Below are 20,741 nucleotides of genomic sequence, written 5' to 3' on the forward strand. Positions count from 1 at the left end.
TATGATTATTTTTGGGGTTGTCGCGGGCCTGAAAAGTTTGGGAACCCTTGTTCACTATTCTTTACCGTGGGCTGTGGGTGTTTGTTGTCACTCGGGCCCACGCTGAGAAGCTGCCAAAGTAGTTTCTAGTCTTCGCCAGTCACACAAACCCAGGCGTCCCCACCGTGACCCGTTCTTTTTCTGCACATGTCCTTGTCTGTACCCACATCAGGATGTTATTGCAGAGGATGCCAGAGAAGGCCTCCCCTCCTGCCCCTCTGACCCCTCCATGGTAACCTGGACTGACGTGCTCATTAACAGGCTTGCCTTATACGCTCACCCACATGCACACACACACACACACACACACACACACACGCAAACCGTACCGAAGCATTTTGTTTGAAAGATGACGCACTTAGCACTCGCCTCGTTTCTGGCTGTGTGTGTGTGTTAGACCATTGGCATTCAGTTAACCCATTAAAGCCGGGAACGCATCTGTGTCCTTTTTTAGATTTCTTTGGGCTATTCAAAAATAGCAGATCTACAAGCTCATAGCGCGGCACCGAGTGCCGCGCTATGAGCTTGTAGATCTGCTATTTTGGGGGAAAGAATTTGTGAAAATGTGTGCAAAAATCTTTTAATATATATATACATTTTTGATTAAAATCTTTGCTTCTGGTGGGGGTCCCTGGAAAAAATATATTTTGAGTTGGGGGTGAGGGGGGAAAAATATGTATAATTTTGGGGGTCCTTGACATGAAAAAGTTTGAGAACCACTGATATTATAGCAACATAAAAGGATTAGGATTTAGAAGACATTTGTAGAATCCCCAGAAGCAAAGATTTTAGTAAAAAAAAGATATTCAAAGATTTGCGCAAATTTTCATGATTCTTTTTTTTTGTTGCAGATCTACAAGCTCGTAGTTATGAGCTTGTAGATCTGCTATTTTTGAATAGCCCAAAGTATAAAATACTGGTTATAGCTAAAATTACATAGTATGCATTCCCGGTTTTATTGGGTTAACAAACCGACGCATGCAGTAATGCACTTCCTGTACACGCGCAGCGCATACAGATACCAACGCTGCATCCGCATGCCTTCGAGACCCGAAGACCTGCTCGAGGATGCGCCCGGTGCATACCGATGAGAATCTCTACTCACATTGATTGCCTGTTGCAGAACGAGATGCTATTTTAACCCCGTTGTGTGTGTGTGTGTGATTGCGATGCCGAGGGAAGCGCTAACCGCAGAGAGAGAGCGCCGTCTCATCGCCAAGTGTATAGCAACGGCCAAATGAAACATATACTGCATAATGATTGAAGTTATTTCTGACGTTGATTGTAGATCGTTAAACCATGGAGCACCTCAGGAATGTACAGTACAGGCTCTTTTTCTGGGGGGGGGCAGAACCCACTTCTCCATCAAATTGGCATGATCATACAATATATGTAACACGCGCGCGCGCACACACACACACACACACACACACACACACACACACACACACACACCTTACATCCATTCATCTCTCCTGAAGACACAGCACCCTATATAATAGTTATTGGAGAAACAAGCTGGTGATGCACTCAGGTCCTTTTCTACACTTGAGTTAACCCATTAAACCCGGGAACGCATCTGTCATTTTTAGATTTCTTTGGCTATTCAAAAATAGCAGATATACAAGCTCAACCAGGAGCTTGTAGATCTGCTATTTAAAAATAAATCATGAATATTTTTGCAAATATATATACTGTACATATATTTTTTAAGCTGACATTTGTAACTCAAATCTTTGCTTCTGGGGGTCCCTGGAACTAAATATTTTACCAATGTTGGCTCTAAAAAATACATATTCCAAGATACTCAAACATCTTCACGATTTTTCTAAAATAGCAGATCTACAAGCTCATAGATGAGCTTGTAGATCTGCTATTTTTGAATAGCCCAGAGAAATCTTCAAATGACACAAATGATGCTTTCCCGGTCTTAAAGGGTTAAAGCTCAGGACTGTGCTGTCCTAATAACCGTTCAGACAGCTATCAGACCACTCCCTGAATCACAATGCTGCTTAGTGCCAGCAGCCCTTCAGAAGGATGGATATGAGAAAGATTAGGCAATGATTACCGTGTCGCCTCTCTCTCTATCTCTCTCTCTCTCTCTCTCTCTCTCTCTCTCTCTCTCTCTCTCTCTCTCTCTCTCCACATATCTCCCTTCCTTCCTTCCCTCACCCGTCTCTTTTCCAATGCGCCTTTTTTTCCTTTCTTTATACCTTCCTCCTCCTCCTTTCCTCTTCCTCCTTCTTGTCTCACTGTGGGGTTTTTCTCTCCATGACCCTGTACTTTATCAGCCTACTCAAATATTTGACTTATTATTTCAACCAACGGTAGCGCGGCGTATCACTTTTGGTCCCGCACATTGTTTCCGTCTTTTTGTGTGTGTGTGTGTATGTGTGTACGCCCTTTTCTGTCTGTAGTATATTCCTGTGTGTGTGTGTGTGTGTGTGTGTGTGCGTGTGTGTGTGTGCGCGCGCTGCTTGCACGTTTGTGGGTCTACGTGCGTCTGCGAGGGTCTTTGTATATACGTCGGGCCTAGCCCAGTGTAATTGCCTAGCTGATATAAGCATGAGTATGGATTCCTCGGGCTGGTGGGATTATCATCACAGAGCACGGTGGGGTTGGCACCACACACACACACACACAGACACACACACACACACACACACACACACACACACACACACACACACACACACACACACACACACACACACACACACACACACACTCACACAGACGTAGTCACAATGAGCCCAGCGCTAGCAGAGCTTATCTCCTCGCTGAGACGCTTCCTCCCTCACAGAGCTCTGTTTCCTCTTTGCCTCGTTCGTCTGCCCGGCCCTCAGCTCGGCCCAGCTGTAATTACAGCCTTATCACACACACACACACATACACACGCACACACACACTCGCGCACTCACACTTACAGGGAGGGTTCACATGCTCACACACACACACACACGCTATAAACCCACACTCAGACATTGACACTCTTCTACGCAGCCGTTCTCAGAAGAACACACACTCCCAGTGTGAATAGAGCGGTAGTATTTAAGGCTTTCTCCGAATTGGAACTTCTGCTTTTTCTCGCCCCGTGCAGGCAGGGGCGAGAGATGTCTCATTCGCTTTGCTCTCTCTGTCTTTTCACTCAGTCCCTTTTTCTGTCTCTCACTGTGTCCCTTGTTCACTCACTCTCTCTCACGGTGTCTATCTTACTGTTCTGCTGTTTTCCTGTCTGCAAATATTGAGCTTCTATGAAAGCTCACTCTCTCAGAAAAGAAAAGAAAAAAAGCACCTGGAGGTGCAAATGCTGCGCGCCCCAATATGTTTTATAAGTTTTGCTGTTCCTGACATTTGACCAATAGTATTATTTTTGACCTGGTACATTATTTATGGCCTCTTCTTCTTCCAGTCTTCACCCTGCTGGCTGGAAGACAGCCTTTCCCACCCCCGCTGTGTAACGGATAAATGTGTAATATCTGACCCGATGTCACTGTCTCTCCATGTGTGCCAATGTCCTACCCATGTCTGTCTGTCTGTCTGTCTCCGTCTCCTGATGTCCGTATCTGTCCCTTCTTTTCTGCTTTGCTTTAAGCAGGCGGAGACCCAACTTTTAAGCTTTTAGGTTTTGACGTCTGTCTTCATTCATGTCTGACTCTACCTGCCTGTCTGCCCTCTCTTTGTCTCCCTTTCAAAGCAGTTAAGGTCGCTGCCTTTCAAAGTCAAACAGGTACACCACGTGGTTTCTACGGCCATGCCCGTCTTCAGCCACTTCTCCTCTTCCCTCCTCCACCATCCTTCACCTCTACTAGACCCCAGCACTAACATTTTCCTTGTTCACCATTACCTGGCATGCCGTAGGAAGAGACACTAATGTAGATTTTTTTAGACCACTGGTTCTCAACGCGGGGTCCGGGGACCCCCAGGGGTCCTTGAGGGGTTTCCAAGGGGGTCCCCAGCCTAAAGGATTGATGGTTAGGTACCAAATGGACGCTTTTGGGTCTGTAACTCTGAGAGTTAAGTTAACACTGGGCATTTTACAGTGATTCCAGAGGGGTTCTGTGGCCTATTGCATACTCAACTGGGGGTCCCTTGAAATGAAAAAGGTTGAGAACCACTGACTTCATCACCGATACTGTAGAAATCCCCGCAAAATCTAGCGGTGTGAGAACCAGACGCCTTGTATAGAAACGTTTCAGTGAAAACCTTTACATTACACATTGGCTACAGAGATGGTAGGCGGTTGGCTCCGTGGTGTGGGATGTTTATTTTCTCTGTAACAAGCCATCGCTGTGAGTATACAAGTGTTGGAGCCGCACAAGTCTGTCCCCATAAGTCCTGCTGTTCCCTCCCTCTAGTCCACAAAACAAAGCTAAAAGCTCAGCCACGGTCGGAAGCCAAGTGTTCAAGTGGTGCTAATATGGGTGGGTGGGTGGGTGGGTGGGGGCCAGAAAATGAAAGGGAGGGAAAGAAAGAGAGAAAGAAAGAAAGAAAGAGCATGAGAAGGAGACGGGTTTAAGGAAAGGGGAGGAATGCGAGAGGAAGGGAGTGAGGGAAGGAAGGAAGGAGTGAGAGCGAAAGGAAGCTGACTGGCGAGGTCTCAGGGTTGTGGGTGGTGGTGGTGGGGGGGGGGGGGATTGGGGTGGGGCGAGTACCAACAGAGGAAAAGGAGAAAGCGAGGAGGCGAAAGTGAGATTGGGGGGAGGGGGGGGAGGGTGTGTAAACCTTGTTTAGCTTCCGTGTCAGTGGGCAGCATGGTGGGCTTTCTGTCTGCGAGGCCTCAGAGAGAGAGAGAGAGAGAGAGCGTCAACAGTCAACACACCATGGGTATTAGCCAGCTTAACCCATTAAGACCTGAAGCCGATTCTACGCGTCTCCTAAATCTCAACAGTTTTCTGAAAAACGTATGTTTCTATATCAGTGGTGCTCAATCTTTTTCATGTCAAGGACCCCCAAAATTATATGTATTTGGCCGCGGACCCCCATCAAAATATTTTGTTCCAGGGACCCCCAGAAGCAAAGATTTGAGTTAAAAATGTTCGCTTTAAAAATATATTATGTTCAAAGATTTGCACACATTTTCATGATTTTTCAAAAATAGCAGATCTACAAGCTCGTAGCGCGGCACTCGGTGCCGCGCTATGAGCTTGTATATCTGCTATTTTTGAATAGCCCAAAGTGTAAAATAATGCTTTTTAGCTCAAATCAAAAAATGACACAGTTCCAGGTCTTAATGGGTTAAGCCTCCTAGCTGTTCAGCAGTGGCTGCAGTCAGCTGCCCATCACAGACTCGCAGTCGCCGGTCTCTGTGCGTTTGCACAAACACTCTCACAGTGCTTACACATATACACACCACGAGTAAAGGAGTGGCCAACGAACGCGCTATATTTTGGATAGGGATGGCAGGTGTTTACTTTTGACACCACGCGTTGTTGTGTGACTGATACTCAAGAGTTACTGTTTGGGATTGTGGTTTTTGCACCTCGACGTGCCTCACGGTAACGGCTCTGGCGCATCGCATTTTCACCGTGACTTGTTGCCAGGGTTTTACCCCTAATTAAAACCGCACGGAATGACGGGTTGCTTTAACAAGTCTTAACGTTTGTATGCTAACAGCGTGAGCTTTGAAGTGGTCGCCCCTAACCACCTTCCCCCAATGTCTCTCAGTTGTTGTTTGTATTCTAATGGTGTGTGTGTGTGTGTGTGTGTGTGTGTGTGTGTGTGTGTGTGTGTGTGTGTGTGTGTGTGTGTGTGTGTGTGTGTGTGTGTGTGTGTGTGTGTGTGTGTGTGTGTGTGTGTGTGTGTGTGTGTGTGTGTGTGTGTGTGTGTGTGTGTGTGTGTGTGTGCTTGCAGGTCTCTGGCGCCCCGGTGGCACTGCTCTGCTCTCTGAACACAGATGCAGTGTGTGAGCGCCTCAGACAGCTGGATGGCATGGACCCCAACATGCTGCCTCAGTACACCTCCACTGTCAAGAAGGTACACACTAGGAGTGCAACAGTGAATCCATCGTTTTTTTTTTAAAGAATCGATGAGGCCGATTCTACAAATGCCTTCTAGTAGTTCTCACACTTACGATTAAGATTTTTCAAAAATGTAATAAAATAGCAGATGTACAAGCTCGCAGCTGTGAGCTTGTAGATCTGCTATTTTTGAAGAGCCAACGCTAAAATCTCTTTTTCCTGTCTACACCAAATCTCTTCGCCAAAAGTAGCCGATCTACATGCTCGCAATGCGCCGTGAGCTTGTAGATCCGCTATTTTTGGCTAACGTTATATATAATATACTGTATGGTCAGCTGGGGTTCAAATGGTGAAGTGGTTATTTTAATTTCTGTTGAACCTGGTACATTTCTTGTGGATATTGATAATAGATATTTGTATTGCATTTCGCTATTGTCCACATTCATGGATTGTGTCATTTAACATTTAAAGATACAATGGGTCAGTCACTCAGTGCTTTTCCTGTCCACTGCAGGCCAACGTGAACGGCAGAGTGCTGTCCCAATGCAACCTGGATGAGCTGAAGAAAGAGATGGACATGAACTTTGGAGACTGGCAGCTCTTCAGGGCAATGGTAATACAGAGTTAACCCGATATGAAATGAAATATGCGGGTGGGGGGTTGTAGGTTAGGACTGCAACTATCAATTCATTTCTTAATCTATCAATTACTTTTTTTATTAACTAAATTATCCAAAAAGTATTAAAGAAAAAATGTTTAGCTATTATTTTATTAAAATGTATTGTTTTGTTTTTTTTATAATTGAATGCATCGATTAGATCTGAGGCCGATTTTCAAGATTTTTCAAAAATGATCAAAAGCCGATGTACAAGCTGCAGAAAATAGCAGATGTACAATAGCAGATGTACAAGCTCACAGCACGTTGTATATCTGCTATTTTTGAATAGCCAACGCAACACTCTAAATAGACACAGATGCTTTCCGGGTTTTAATGGGTTAACTGTTGCAGCCCTAATATGGGTAATATACTACATGTTACAGTATGTGTAATAGCCTGGCCAGGACTTTTTTAAATCGGAGCAAAAGAAATAAGCCGCAGATAGACTCCACTCAAAGGGAAAATGTCAATCCAGCATTGACAGCAGTAACAACCATCTACGTAATTTATCTAGCTGATCTTCCCCTTAAGTCTTAAAACCAATTTAGTTACACCATCCAATACTCAGTGGCATAAGGCACACATACATACTACATGGCCGGGGGATCTAGCGGCATTTTATTTTGATTCATGGTCTACTCGCGGGAGGGGGGGATTTAAAACAAATGTCATTTTGAGCTCTGCTGAGATATTGGGATAGGAGATTTTATAATCCTTATTACGAGAAGGGCCTCGGTGGGCCAGCCAGCCGTCCAGTGGGCTGGGGATGGGGATGATGCTTGGGGCTGGCCAGGCTCAAATCACTAACACATGTTAGTCAGCAGTGTTGCCAGATTTTGCGAGAGAAATAAGCAACCGGGTAGATGAAAACAAGCCTAAAAGAAGCGACAAGCCCAAACTTTAAACCTACATACATCGGCTATTTGAAAATGGCAGATCTACAAGCTCACAACGCTTGTGGGCTTGTAGATCTGCTATTTTCTAAATAAATTATTGAGAAAAATGACAAAATGTAAAATACTTTTAAAACATTTTAACAGCACATATATATATATTTATTTATATATTTAATTTATGTATATATTTATATATTTTCAGATGGGGGTCCGTGGACAAATACATATTAATTTGAGGGGTCCTTGACATGAAAATGTTTTAGAACTACTGGCTTAAACAACATTAGGGAACAAGCCCAAATAAGCAACTACACTTTAGAAACAACAAGCCCAAAGAATCGCAACCCGCAACTACCAATATTTAACAAGCAACAAGCAGCCCAAAGTCGCTTATAACAAGCGGACATGGCAACACTGGTAGCCAGCTCCACTTCATCACAATGTCTGTTTGCACTCCTAATACTGCAGAGAGTCCTGGATAAAACCGGTCCGCACCATGTTTTTATTACATGTTGTCGCTGTCGGGCAGAAAACCTGTATCTCCATAATTTCATATTTTTCCTTTTCATTTCCTTTTCATAATTGAATTCCCTATTTTTTGGAAACATTGTGAACCTTTTAGAAAAATGTCACCTACAATGACATGCCCAAAATGTGGACGCCAGGTTGAAATTGGTTACGTCTGTCTAATAATAATAACTACATTGGATACATCTTTTTTCCATTTCCTGAAAAGTAGGGGTTAAGGACATACGTGATCATATGAAAAGTGTAGTTGTGTAGTTCGTATGGCTGCAGCAGCAGCAGCAGCGGTCTTAACTCTGGGCATGTAGGTCTCCAAGTGCTAACCAGTGTTGTGTTGCCAGGATGCAGCCAACACAGCCATCTGGTTCAAGATGGCTGACTGATATCTGGATGAAGGGAGGTTATTGTCAGGGAGGAGCAGACTGCTCAATAGCTCTACTTATTGGAATCACTCTCGCTTCTCCTCTGAAAAGCACATGCTGATGTTGTTGTTTTTATCGTTGTATAGCATGCTACTTTGACGTGTGTGTGTCATGCACTCGTAAAACCGTGTTTATCCCTGACTCTCTCTGTCCCAGAACAAAGTCATAAGACACTCACTGCTGGAAAACATAGGATCGTGATCTCTGATAACATCCTGCAGCATAGCCAATAAATACACTTCTCTGTCCTACTCAATGTCTAGCTGTGGCGTCCACCATTAACTCCCGCTTCCCTGTCTTTAGGTGAACGAGCTGCGGCATGCCGAGAGCCAGGCTCTGCTTCAGGATGAGTCGAGGGCCGCCAGCGAGCAAGGCAGCCACGCGGAGCCCAGCAGACGGTCCGGGGCTCCCCCGCACGACGCAGCCACCTTTAGCCTGAACCTCAGCTTTGAGGAGCTCAGTGGAGCCGGGCTGGAGGAGCCTCCCAGACAGAACAGCAACCCACACTGGCCGGTCAGTTAGTTTAGCACTGATTCTGCACCGTAGCAACAGACACAGTGCCAAGATGTGATGAGACATTTGCGTACGCCGATGCATAAGCAAGCATGACTATTTCTGCGCTAACATTTAGCGGTACCGCCCAGAATCACAAAGGCACACAGTGTACACAAACCCTCAAACTGTCACATGGTCACATGTCCTCTGCTTGCCAGCACCTGTTTAGCTAGCGTTGGCGACCTCAGTGGTTTTACATTAGCATGTGGTTTTAGCTGAGCAGAGTATACGGCAGGGGAAGCTAATGGAAGTGCTCTTTAATGTTCCTCACTTACAAACACACACACACACACACACACACACACACACACACACACACACACACACACTACACCACAAAAGAACCAAACTTAGAATTGTCAAGGTGCCTCGCATTTTGTTATTTTCATCTTCACCTTCCCCAACTGGCAAGGGAAGGAAAAACAAGGACATACTCGTAGACTTTTAACTCCGCTAGACTTTCTACTTCACTGTGTGACCTCTTATTGTGATTGCTTGACAACACAAACCATACAAGAGTAAAAAAAAAAACACTGGATGAAGGCCTTCTTTGTCCAGCACTGGATTGAAGTCCGTACAATCGCCATCTCCAGTGCGTCCAGTCATTATTCTCATATACAACAGACAACAACACTCTGCACTCAATGCTTATTCCAACTTACAGCCTTCATCCTTCATTCTTCTCTTGTCACCAGTAACAAACGACCAGTTTATTTTACCAATGCGACTTCCCTCCCATCCCTATCAGGCTACAAACCACCGCACCTCTAGCATGAACAGCCTCAACTCCCAGGAATCCTCCAATGACATCTGTAAGCTGACAGACAAGCAGCAGTCGGAGTACCATGACGCCTACAGGGAGTACATCGCTCAAATGACCCAGCTGGATATGTCCGGCGGTGGGGGAGAGCGGCCCGTCCAGCCCCACCCAGGACAATTCCTCCAGACCGTCGGCTCGGATGACAAAGCAGTGGGTGGACATTCTAGATTTCTCTTTTGATTTACACCCCTGATGTATCGAGAAGCAGTCGCAGTTAAATCCAAATGCGGTGTTGTGACTACAAAATTACTACCAGGTGTAATGTACTTTACGGCGTCTTTAATTAAAGACACAGTGATTTGTTTTGCAGCCAGTCTGCTGGAGTATTCTACTGTTATTCACCGCTTTAATATCAATATTTATTTAGCTCGGTATGTAATTATTTGTGCATAGTTTTAAAATTATCAAATGCATTTGCAATAAGTGTCAAGACAAAGTATGTTCTCTCACTGGCTTAACCGTCAGAGTAGTGTCACATTCGCCAAACCTATCACAGAGCAGGGGTCTTACAGTAGGCATGAGAATAGTAGAGCATAGATTCCTTACTGTCATACTTTCTTAATTACATCTTCTAGTTTGAATACTCTTTTTTTTTCTATTGGCACACTGAGCAAAAACCATGTTGAAATGAGATTACAGGATACTTTATGTCTTTGCATTCTTCTCACTGAGTCCTCCTCCCACTTCCCAGGCCAAGGATGCTGCTGACCAAGACAGCCGCAAGTCCTTCCCCAAGAGAGCCTCCAAGCCTGGTGACGCTACAGACTTCGCATCGGGCGCGGAGGCCCTGGACCCCATCAGTGAAGAGGATGAGAAGCAGGACCACGGCATCTCATCCAGGACCCCGGGCTCCAGGGTTAAGCCAGCCGGGTTGCATTATCACAAGGTGCCCAGTGATGAAGACTCGGGCTCGGAGGAAGCCGACAACACCACCCCTCTCCTCCACAGAGAGGCCCGAGCCGGCCCTCCGTCGACCCACGGGGCCTCCCAGCCCGCGGGGCCGCCGGCCAAGCCGGGCCACCTCGCCGAACTCCTCCCGGACAAGGAGGACTCGTCCAACTCTGGGACGCGGTCCGGAGACAGTTCGTCCGACCGGTCCTTGGAGGAGGCGGACGAGGACGCCGACGCAGAGAGAGACGCGGAGAAACCCGGCGCGATGGAGCTGGAGCTGGAGGGCCTGGTGAAGAAGAGAGGCGTCCTCCCCAGCAGCCTGAGCGGCCTGCAGGACGCCACGGTGGCCCGCATGTCCATCTGCTCCGAGGCTCCGTCCGAGGCCAGCCTGATGGCCAGCAGCCCGGACGAGGGGTGGCCGTCCGGCGGGGTCGGCAACCTCAACCGCTCTGCCAGCAACACCACCCTCGACAACAACTACAGCAACAGCTCCAACAACGCCACCTCCAACAACACCAACACCAACAACAGCCAGCAGGCGTTCATGCCCGACGCGGAGTGCACCACCACCTCCGCCCTCGACACCCCACTGCCGGTCATCATCACCCCTGGCTCTGGAAGCACCACGGCCGTCACCGTCCACCACAACCAGAACCTGAGGACCATCAGCCTGGGCGAAGAAAGGGAGAGCATCCTGTGAGAAGGCAGTGAAGACGTAGCTCTTCATTATGCTGTCCCTCCAAACAAATAAGGTTGTTTAACCCATTAAGACCTGAGGCCGCTTCTAAAGATTTTCTAAATCCTAAGTTTTTCGGAAAAAAATATAAAAAAATCATTTTCACGATTTTTCAAAAATAGCAGATCTACAAGTTCATAGCGCGGCACTCGGTGCCGCGCTATGAGCTTGTATATCTGCTATTTTTGAATAGCCAAAAGACGTCTAAAGTGACACAGATGCGTTCCAGGTATCAATGGGTTAAACAAATAAGGTTGTTTTAGTTCATAGAGGTTGACTCTGTTATGGAGGTTGTTGTAATAGTTGTTGTTGTTGATGTTGTTCTTGTGACATGTTACCAAAACTAGAGGCCGTTGCAGACAGGCTATTACAAAGATTTAGAATCAATGTGTTAATGCAGTTGATGTGAAGACAAGATAGGAAATGTTGCAGTGAATTAAGGATAAACGCGCCCCTTGCCAGTGATACAAATAGCTTTAATACATGGCTATCAAGAAAAACAGCCGTGTTTACTTAAAAACCAAAACAACAAAACAAACATACATCTCAGGATACTTTTATAAATAGATTTGTAATTTGATGATGTCAGGCGAATTTGAAGTCAACTTGGAATTGCTCTCTTTCACCAGAGTACTTTCTACTGTTACAGTTTGTGGCCTTTTTGCTGTTCCATATTCCTGGATAATTATACTTGCGGGCTGTGCTGTGGAGTGATGTTTTGTTTACGTGTGAATGTTGTGCTGTGTGTGACAATGGGGTGTTTAGTAGTACAGTTATGTGAGTCACTGTTGTGTACATCATGGAATGTAAGAGTAAAACGATTTGGCTGGCTAGGTCTGTACTCCAAAATACAAAAACAAAAAAAGAATTGCTATGTTACTGAAGCTGTGTCTTCAGGTCCTATTGTGCTGTGATGTTGTTTGACAGTTGGAGGGAATGGTCATGTGAAAAAGTAGTGATGTACTGTGTTGTGAAATGCAGTTGTTATGATAGAAGAGAAGTTGCATGCGCATGGATCCAAAGTTGTGATAGTGTTTTTCCAAAGTAGGTCCACCTTGTGATACAATGTTTTGTGAACCAATAAATTGGCTATTTAACTTGAAATCCATTTCGTCTCCTCACTGTTGTAGACATTCTTAGCTTTGAATGAAGCACTTAAAATTGTGTATGAAGTGTGCTCTAAAAATAATCTTGCCTGGATTTTTTTATTTTATGCAAAAAGCCAAGATATTGTTTACAATCGAACGAAGTGCCTGCTGAAGTTGCCTTTAAAATGTTTTTTGTTAAGTGATTTGTTTTGCAGCCAGTCTGCTGGAGTATTCTACTGTTATTCACCGCTTTAATATCAATATTTATTTAGCTCGGTATGTAATTATTTGTGCATAGTTTTAAAATTATCAAATGCATTTGCAATAAGTGTCAGATGGAGCCGTGTTGTCGACACTACTAACTTCCGCCGATAGGTGGCACACCGTCCATGCAAAGCCGCTGTAGGATGGAGACGGTGACAAGACCTGTTAATGTAGTTGTAGAGGAGAGAGAATTGACAGATGAGCTTAATTACTGACACCATCGCGTCAAGTACGTGACCCAAGAACCCTACATCAGTGCTTTTTCAACCCTTTTCACATCAAGGTCCGTTATTTATTCGGCATTTGAGCCACGGACTACCGTTTGATGAGATTTAGCCTCTCAGACCCAAAACTTAGAATATTTTGTTATCGTTTGGATGAACAATTTTGTCCACAATTCCATGCTGCTGTATTGATGTTGGTACCATAGGAGAGACAACAGGCAAACGTTGATCTGAATAACAATTCTTCTATTCTCTAATTGTGTAGACTTCTGTAAATTAAGTAATGCAGATAGACAATAATTTAACTCTTGAGAGCGTAAAATGAAACCAAATGGACCATTTGGTTTCATTTTACACTCAAGAGTTAAAGATATAATAAGGGTCCATTTGGTTACAAACTCTGCATTTAGCTGGGAACCACCTGGAACCCCCTCAAGGACCACTGTCTGGTTGAGAACCACTGCCCTACATGATGTGGTCCATGGCAGTGTTAAAGCAGTATTGATTCAGAGCTCTTTGTGTATCCAGCATGCATCCATGTATGCCAGCAAATCCCTAGTCTTTCTTAATTAGGACTATATAGACCCAGTTGTAAGATATGGCTTTTGATCTTGAACTTGTAGTGAACTACATTTAGGGATATGAAAGCCTACATGTCCTCTAGTCATAACATTAGCCCAATGCTTTAAAACTACTGACTCAAGCCGTCACGGTAAACCGTTTAATCCCATTTACGTGGCCTGAAGGAGAAAGTAAGAGTGTGGTGTGCCCTAAATACTCGTGAGAGGCGGCTCAGGTAGGCTACAAACGTACAGGTAGTAGAGTATTCTTCCCTGACTTTTTGTTATAGACAGTAGTGGGAAAAGTACTGAAATGTTTAACTTAAGTAAAAGTATCAATACTGCAATGTAGATATACTCTGTTACAGGATTCAAAAATGTACTGGAGTAAAAGTACAAAAGTGTTGGCATCAAAATATACTTAAGTAAATAAGTATTGAAAGTAAAAGTAGTCATTGCGCAGTGTGTCCCGTTTCACAAGTTCAAAATGTATAAAAATCCTTATAGCAGATCTACAATACCTCGCATCACATTGTGAGCTTGTAGATCGGCTGTTTTCAAATGGCCGAAATGTAATATAGACCAAGTGGTTTATGTATGTTTAGTAATAGGCCACAAATCTAGAAACTAACTAAAGTTTTCAAATAATACGGCAGTAAAAGTACAATATTTTCCTCAAAGATGTAGTGGAGTAGGAGTAAAAGTACCGACATTTGGAAATACTCCAGTAAAGTAAGTACTTAAGTACAGCACTTGAGTAAATGTACTTAGTTACTTTCCACGCACACACAGTGGAAGACAGCCTGCGTCAAGATTGGAAATTAGGTTCAACATGGTAGTTCTTAGTACCAGAATGTCTAATGAAAAAGGCTACAAGGTACGTGATCAGTTTAAATACAGACATGTTTAATACGCACAGGTCTGTGGGTAAAACCAGTTAAAGTTTAACTGTTTTTACGCACAGACCTGTGCGTAAAAACCCCAAACCCTGGTAAAAACCAGACAACGGAGCGAGGCGATTGAGCAAACCGTTGACACTAGAATAACCTTTTCCCCCATCCATCAGTCATCGTGGTTTTAAATGAGACGTGTTCAAATAACCTTTTTGATTTATTTTTATATAAAAAAGGTACAATTTACATTACTTTTATAAAAAGTTTCAGCATAATTAAGTACAGCAATACACTTCAGCAGAAATTTGAAATTCCTGCAACTATACAAGATAAAACTCCGATAAGAGTTCACAATGTTTTCATTCTTTCATTTTGAGTTGTGTTTTCTTTTTTCCCCCACTTTTTTCTTTTTTACAATGTCCAGTCCTTCATGTGCCAACAATTCTGACAAGACAAGACTAAACTTCTTTTTTTTTTTTACAGTAACTAACCAAGTTGTCTTCTATTCACGATCCACCTCCGCAAAAAAAGCGAAGACTTCAACAAAAAAAAACGGGGGGAGGAGGAGGAGGATAGGAGGGGGAAATCCTTGTGACAATAATCTCTTCTGTTTTTCTCCCACTGTCGGGAATATAAACGCCTTCCATTTCCAGAAAGGACCAAATAAAAGTCTTAAGTTAAATAATGAAGTGTCCAGAACAGAAAAACACATCACATAAAGATTGTCCCATATAAGCAAAAAGTCTCTCGATTAGTCTCTTGTTGACTTGAATGTCAGAAGAAGAAGAAAAAAAAAGAATCCAGGCCCGGGTGGACAGAGGTGAGGGGAAAGTCCTGCTGCTCCCAGGGTTCATGTGTGTGTGTTTTGTTTCTTGACCAAACACCTGCAAAAGATTGAGAAAGAGAGAGAGGCGTGTTTAGAACATGCAACCAGGGGCAGAGATCCGGACAGACTGGCGCCAGGGAGGAAGCCGCAGTTTTAACATTTAAACCAAACACTCCAAAAAACCGAGCAAACCCCTGCGCTCCAGATGTACGCGCACGGCGGAATATAGCAAAACGCTCGCCCCAAAACACAGTCGCCCCCGGGGTAAAAAATCCGGAGACCTCGGAACGGTCCCCCCCACCTAGTATTCCTAAACGTAACCTCAGTAAACCATGCCTAAAACCTAACCTTATCCTCTGTAAAACGGTGCCAAGCCCTAACCTTATTCCTAAACGTAACCTCAGTGAAACTAAATTCAAGCATACAAGAACCGCTTTTTCTAGCGGTCCGTGAAAGAAAATGGGGGGTAAGCGTGTTTTGGGACGAGTGTTCCGGTTACCGCACGGCGCACACTTTCTTTCTCACAACTTAAAGCCTACAATCTGGAAAAGAATCAGGCGTAATTGCCGCTCAGCTGGCGCCTTACCCTCTTCTTGTACCAATTATGTGCAGACATCGAGTAGCAATCCAAACAGCCATTATTTTCCCTTTTTTTTTTTGTACATTACAGATGCTCTTCATTACAAGAGACAAGAGGGTTATAATGGAGTCCCGACGACTCCTCTTACATAGAATAACAGTCCGCCTATTAGAACAAATAATCCTTGGCCATTTGCAACGCATTCCATGCAAACATATTGGACCATTATACACTACAGCCAAACGTTCTGTGACGACAGACAGACAGCACACATTAGCGCTCTGAACAAATGGATGGTGATTCTATTGCATTGTGCTCCAGCAGACTGGGAGACAGGCTGGGGCTGGAGGGGACACAACACTGTCTACTTACCGCTTTAACGATGCAGAGTCCTGCTGTCATCTGTCATCAGCTCTGATGGCAACTCCGGGGACTGGAAAACAAACAAGACAAATAAACACAACGTTCATTCAAGCAGCACAGGGTTTTTTCCAACAGTGCTGTAGTGTAGACTAGACTAGAGTACGAATGCGAGCTCAAAAGAAGTGACTATTATAGGCCACTCTCTACCCCTATATACACATTGGTTATTTGAAAATAGCCAATCTACAAGCTCGTAGATGGCTATTTTCTAAGAAAAATCTTGGTGGGGAAAAAGTGAAAATGTAGAAATATTTTCAAATCCACAAATGCGCGTGAACAAAAAAATAATAAAAACTGTATTACGGCTATATTTTCCTTTCAAATTAGATTCCCCCCAATCAAACGATCTTAGTTATCGGATCCCTTTACGCGCACCACACGGTGGCTGATTCAAACAACCATAGACCGTCGTATAACCTCGGATCGGATCGATTCCCATCCAGACGTTTTACCAATCAAGCCGCTCGGTTTAACTACGGCGTAATTACCTGTAATGACAAGATGCTGATGTCTGTGTTGAGGGTGGTCAGCGGGGTCCTGGAGGGAGACCGCTGTGGACTGTGCTGGTGGAGGCTCGTTGTTATTGCGACATTGGAGTCCAGCGCGATCTGCAGGTCCAGAATGTAATCGATGACATGCTGCAGGATCTCCATCTTGCTCACGTTCTTGTTCTGCGGGATGCTGGGCACCAGCTCCTTCAGCTTGGAGTAGCAGTCGTTCATGTTGTACAGCAGGCTCAGCGGGTCGTCCACGGGGGTCTTGCTCCGAGAGATTCCCAGAGTGTGATCGGACATATTCACCGCGCTGATGGCTTTCCGGAAAGACCTCACGGGGCTTATTGCTTTCATCTCGTCGTTGGTGTTTTTAGTAGCAGTTTTTTATTTTTTTCACGGTCGGTTCTGTTGGGTCAAGTCAATGTCTTGCTTTCCTAGTCCTATTAGTCGCAGACGGTTCGTTGAGAGCGATCAGACTGGACTACCAAGCTGTCAGTGCTGTATATATAGCCAGCAGGCTGGGCTTTCGACGCAGGGGTTTCGTTCGCGCCGATTGGACGGAGAGAACGTGTCAATCGTCGCCGCTTCGCTTCGCCATTGGCCGCCGGTCTGCGACGCGACAAAGCACCGCCCTTATCTCCCGCGTTGCCAGTGGCAACGCATGTTGGAGGCGGCACCGAGAGCGCGCTTCAGCTCCGGTGGGTAATTTGGGAAAATTGAGCCTTACCTGTTTCTGATCAAGGAAAATTAATGATTCTTAATTCGCACCAGACCAGGCAGACCTGGGTGTGCATGTTTGCAAGAGACGGAATGTTCAAGTGGAAAACTGAAAGGATTCATCTTTCCACTGGGCTAAACAATAGTGATGAACACAACTTTCATATGGGCTTTATATGGGTGCCAACATGATGCTCTGCTGCGCTGCATCTCACGATTTGATCGTTTATACATGATCAAATATTTGTCGCAAACAAAATCTGATCGTTAAATTAAATTCATACGGGCGTATTTTGTGGCATTTTATTTCTGTCAACATGCCACAGTGACCCATAGCATATTCTTTTAAATAATTTGGCCTAGATGCATCTTGGGTTAGCTTTAGTAGTAGAGTAGGTGTATTTCGTATAGCTTTCCTTTAAGCTCTCATACACATTTTTTCATTTCATGATCAACTCAAGTGCGTTATGTTTTTATGAGTAGCCTAGGCTACACATTCCAGAACTTCATTGTCCAAAAGGCTATCAACGCCTCTTTGTGAGTGTGCGTGTGTGTGTGCACGCGCAATGAACATGGGATTGTTGACACTCATTTTAAATGTAGCCTATATGCAAGATTGTTTTAAGGTGTTAAATGGGGTGTAGCTCAAATGTGACTTGTTGTTATAGGGAGTTCAACTAAAACCGTGATTGTGCACGTTTAATGGGTGAAGCATCGATGACTGACGGCCAGCAGGTAAGGATACAACTGTGCATGTGAACTGACTGGGGAATGAATGTCATCATAGATTAATCAAAGCATGGCTTGAGGGGACGTGCATCTCTCATGTCTGACCAAGTCAAGGGGAGATTAAATACCATTGACACCTTAATGTTGTCAGAGTGAGCCATTTGTTTGTATAGATCAGTGGTTCTCAAAGTGGGGTCCAGGGACCCCTAGGGGTCCTTGAGGGGGGGTTCTCCAGGGGGGTCCCCAGCTAATTGGGTAACATAGCATCAATATTAGTTTAACCACTCCACTTCAACCCTCGGTTATTTGAAAATTAGCCGATCTACAAGCTCACATTGCATGGCATGGCCTGTAACTTGTGACTGAGCTTGTAGAGCAGCTATATATTTAAAAATAAATCTTGAAAAAAAAAAATATATAAAAAAAAATATATATATATATATATCAACCAAAATCTTATATGGGGATCCCTTGACTGAACTATTTTCAGGTGGGGGTCCGCGGCCAAATAGCCTGCATATTAATGCTCTTTGACACGAAAAAGTTTGATAAGCACTGGTACAGAATAGATAACACGCATCATTCCTGTTCAGATGAAGATGGTCTGCGCGCTGCGCGCACCACCAGGTTGATGATGCTGCTGCACTAACTGATTGCCCGGCTGGCACGAGCTAATTGCCCCGGGGCTGTTGTGGGCTGTTGTGATGGGCTCGTTTTGCTTTGTGGATTAAATTTCCTCACGAAAATCAATGCATTTTTAAAGAGGTGTAGAAGAGGTCATTGTTGTTGGCCCTGAACCTGAACTGATAGGCTTTCAAGCTCGAAGAACATAAGGGAAAAAACAAAAAGAGTATGGTTTAATGTGTGGTTTTAATAGCCGAGATTCATATTGACAAAGAACTTAGCTAAAGGAAACAGAAACCCTCAAAACCAAAGTAGGCCTAATTATCTGTAATGGACAAATACAAAGCATTTGTTTTAAAGACATTGTTTTATTGCAGCCACAAGAGGCAGCTGATGGATATGATCTTTTAATGGGAAACATAAGTGATCTTCGTTTGAACATGGAATAGAATGTGTAGAAATCGATTAGCCTATTCATTTCCCCTTATGTCCAATAGGAGTTCAAGCCATCCGTCTCTTAGATGGTTTATGAAACGCGACTCAACCTGGCGTCCCTGTTTTTCAGCTGTCATAGAAGAACTTTGTCAAAAATGATTAAAATAATAAATAAATAAAAATTGGAGATCTAAAGCTCACAATGCATAGCATCTTGATGGCCATTTTTCACTATTTTTGCACGACACCATCTTGCGTCCAAGTATAATAATCAACACATCCTAAATAGGCTATTATTTATTATTTAGCCAATTTCAGTTTCTGTAAATTGGTAGGTCTACGGCCAGGCAAACAATTCACCAGACCCAGACCGCTTCTCATGGGCTATGGATGCCTTTAGAGCAGTGGATCTCAAACGTGTTCATGTCAAGGACCCCCCAAAATGATATGTAGCTATTTGGCGCGGACCCCCATCTCAAAAACATTTTGTGCCAGGGGATTTAAAAAAAGATAAATAGCAGATCTACAAGCTCATAGTGTGACAAGCTATGAGCTTGTAGATCTGCTATTTTTGAATAGCCAAAGTATAAAATATGGTTAAAGTGGCTAAAATGATTGTGACGCTATATTAACTAATTTTGCTGGGACCCCCTGGAACCCCCCCCCCCCCAACGGGTGTCGCTTGCCGAAAATAACTGATCTTCTAACTAACTAACAACGAGTCACTGCGGAGTATAGCTATAATAAATAAAGCTTTATTAATACTACGTGGAATTGTTGCACTCGTGTCCACATCTGGTGACAATAGGATTGTTCCATTTTCTCTCACAGCTGTGTACATCTCGCATGACACCCTGACTGATGCCTGACAGGTGATGGATCGGCACGGGAACACCGCGCCAGTACCGCGCGGAGCAAACCACAGAGAGGGAGAGCGTTGCCAGATTGTGCGAAGAAACAAGCAACCAGGTCAGTGAAAACAAGCCCAAAAGAAGCGACTATTATAGGCCACATGAGCACTCTCTAACCTTGGTTATGTGAAAATAGCCGATCTACAAGGTCACAAGTGAGCGTGTAGATCTGCTACTTTCAAAGAAAAATCTTGGGGGGGAAAAGTGAAAATGTAGGAATATTTTCAAATCACAAAGTCTTGTATGGGGGTCTCTCTCAGGCACAAAATATTTTCAGAAGGTTGGGTCTGCGGACAAATCTATATTCATTTTTGGGGGGGTCCTTGACATGAAAATGTTTGAGAACCACTGGTGTAAACAACATTTGTGAAACAAGCAACTACACTTTAGAAACAAGCCCAAAGTCACTTATAAAGAGCAGACATGGCAACACGAGAGAGAGAGAGAGAGAGAGAGAGAGAGAGAGAGAGA

At 44.2% G+C, this 20,741-nt stretch overlaps 2 protein-coding genes across 5 annotated transcripts in view; one reads left to right on the forward strand and one right to left on the reverse strand.

Annotated features, from left to right (window-relative positions):
* The window catches only part of kidins220a (kinase D-interacting substrate 220a), an 86,977-nt gene extending 73,858 nt beyond the window's left edge, over nt 1-13,119 (forward strand). For 2 of the 4 annotated variants that reach the window (XM_080413720.1, XM_080413721.1), the window contains exons 27-33: nt 212-271; nt 5,893-6,015; nt 6,514-6,612; nt 8,804-9,013; nt 9,804-10,025; nt 10,567-11,518; nt 11,756-13,118. In XM_080413720.1, the coding sequence (XP_080269846.1) occupies nt 212-271; nt 5,893-6,015; nt 6,514-6,612; nt 8,804-9,013; nt 9,804-10,025; nt 10,567-11,466 (1,614 nt within the window). In that variant the 3' untranslated portion in view covers nt 11,467-11,518; nt 11,756-13,118. Of the gene's footprint in view, nt 1-211; nt 272-5,892; nt 6,016-6,513; nt 6,613-8,803; nt 9,014-9,803; nt 10,026-10,566; nt 11,519-11,755 lie in introns of all 4 variants that reach the window. The other 2 variants (XM_080413723.1, XM_080413722.1) reach the window with 2 other exon arrangements.
* Nucleotides 13,120-14,735: 1,616 nt separating this feature from the next.
* Nucleotides 14,736-17,348, reverse strand: id2a (inhibitor of DNA binding 2a). Its single transcript, XM_080413246.1, has 3 exons — nt 16,849-17,348; nt 16,310-16,370; nt 14,736-15,415 (listed from the first exon to the last, which is right to left on the reverse strand). Exons 1-2 carry the CDS (start codon nt 17,206-17,208, stop codon nt 16,314-16,316), a joined length of 417 nt encoding a protein of 138 aa, XP_080269372.1. The 5' UTR covers nt 17,209-17,348; the 3' UTR covers nt 14,736-15,415; nt 16,310-16,313.
* Nucleotides 17,349-20,741: the final 3,393 nt, after the last annotated feature.

The sequence above is a fragment of the Gymnoscopelus braueri genome, assembly GCF_963280865.1.
Source record: "Gymnoscopelus braueri genome assembly, chromosome: 19".
Lineage (NCBI taxonomy): Eukaryota > Metazoa > Chordata > Actinopteri > Myctophiformes > Myctophidae > Gymnoscopelus > Gymnoscopelus braueri.

Bases quoted from the DNA above. Each gene is read 5' to 3' on its own strand.
- id2a (XM_080413246.1), bottom strand. From the start codon at position 17,208: ATGAAAGCAATAAGCCCCGTGAGGTCTTTCCGGAAAGCCATCAGCGCG. The intron at 16,371-16,848 runs GTAATTACGCCG...TTTGTTTTCCAG, and splicing joins TCAGCATCTTGTCATTACAG to TCCCCGGAGTTGCCATCAGA.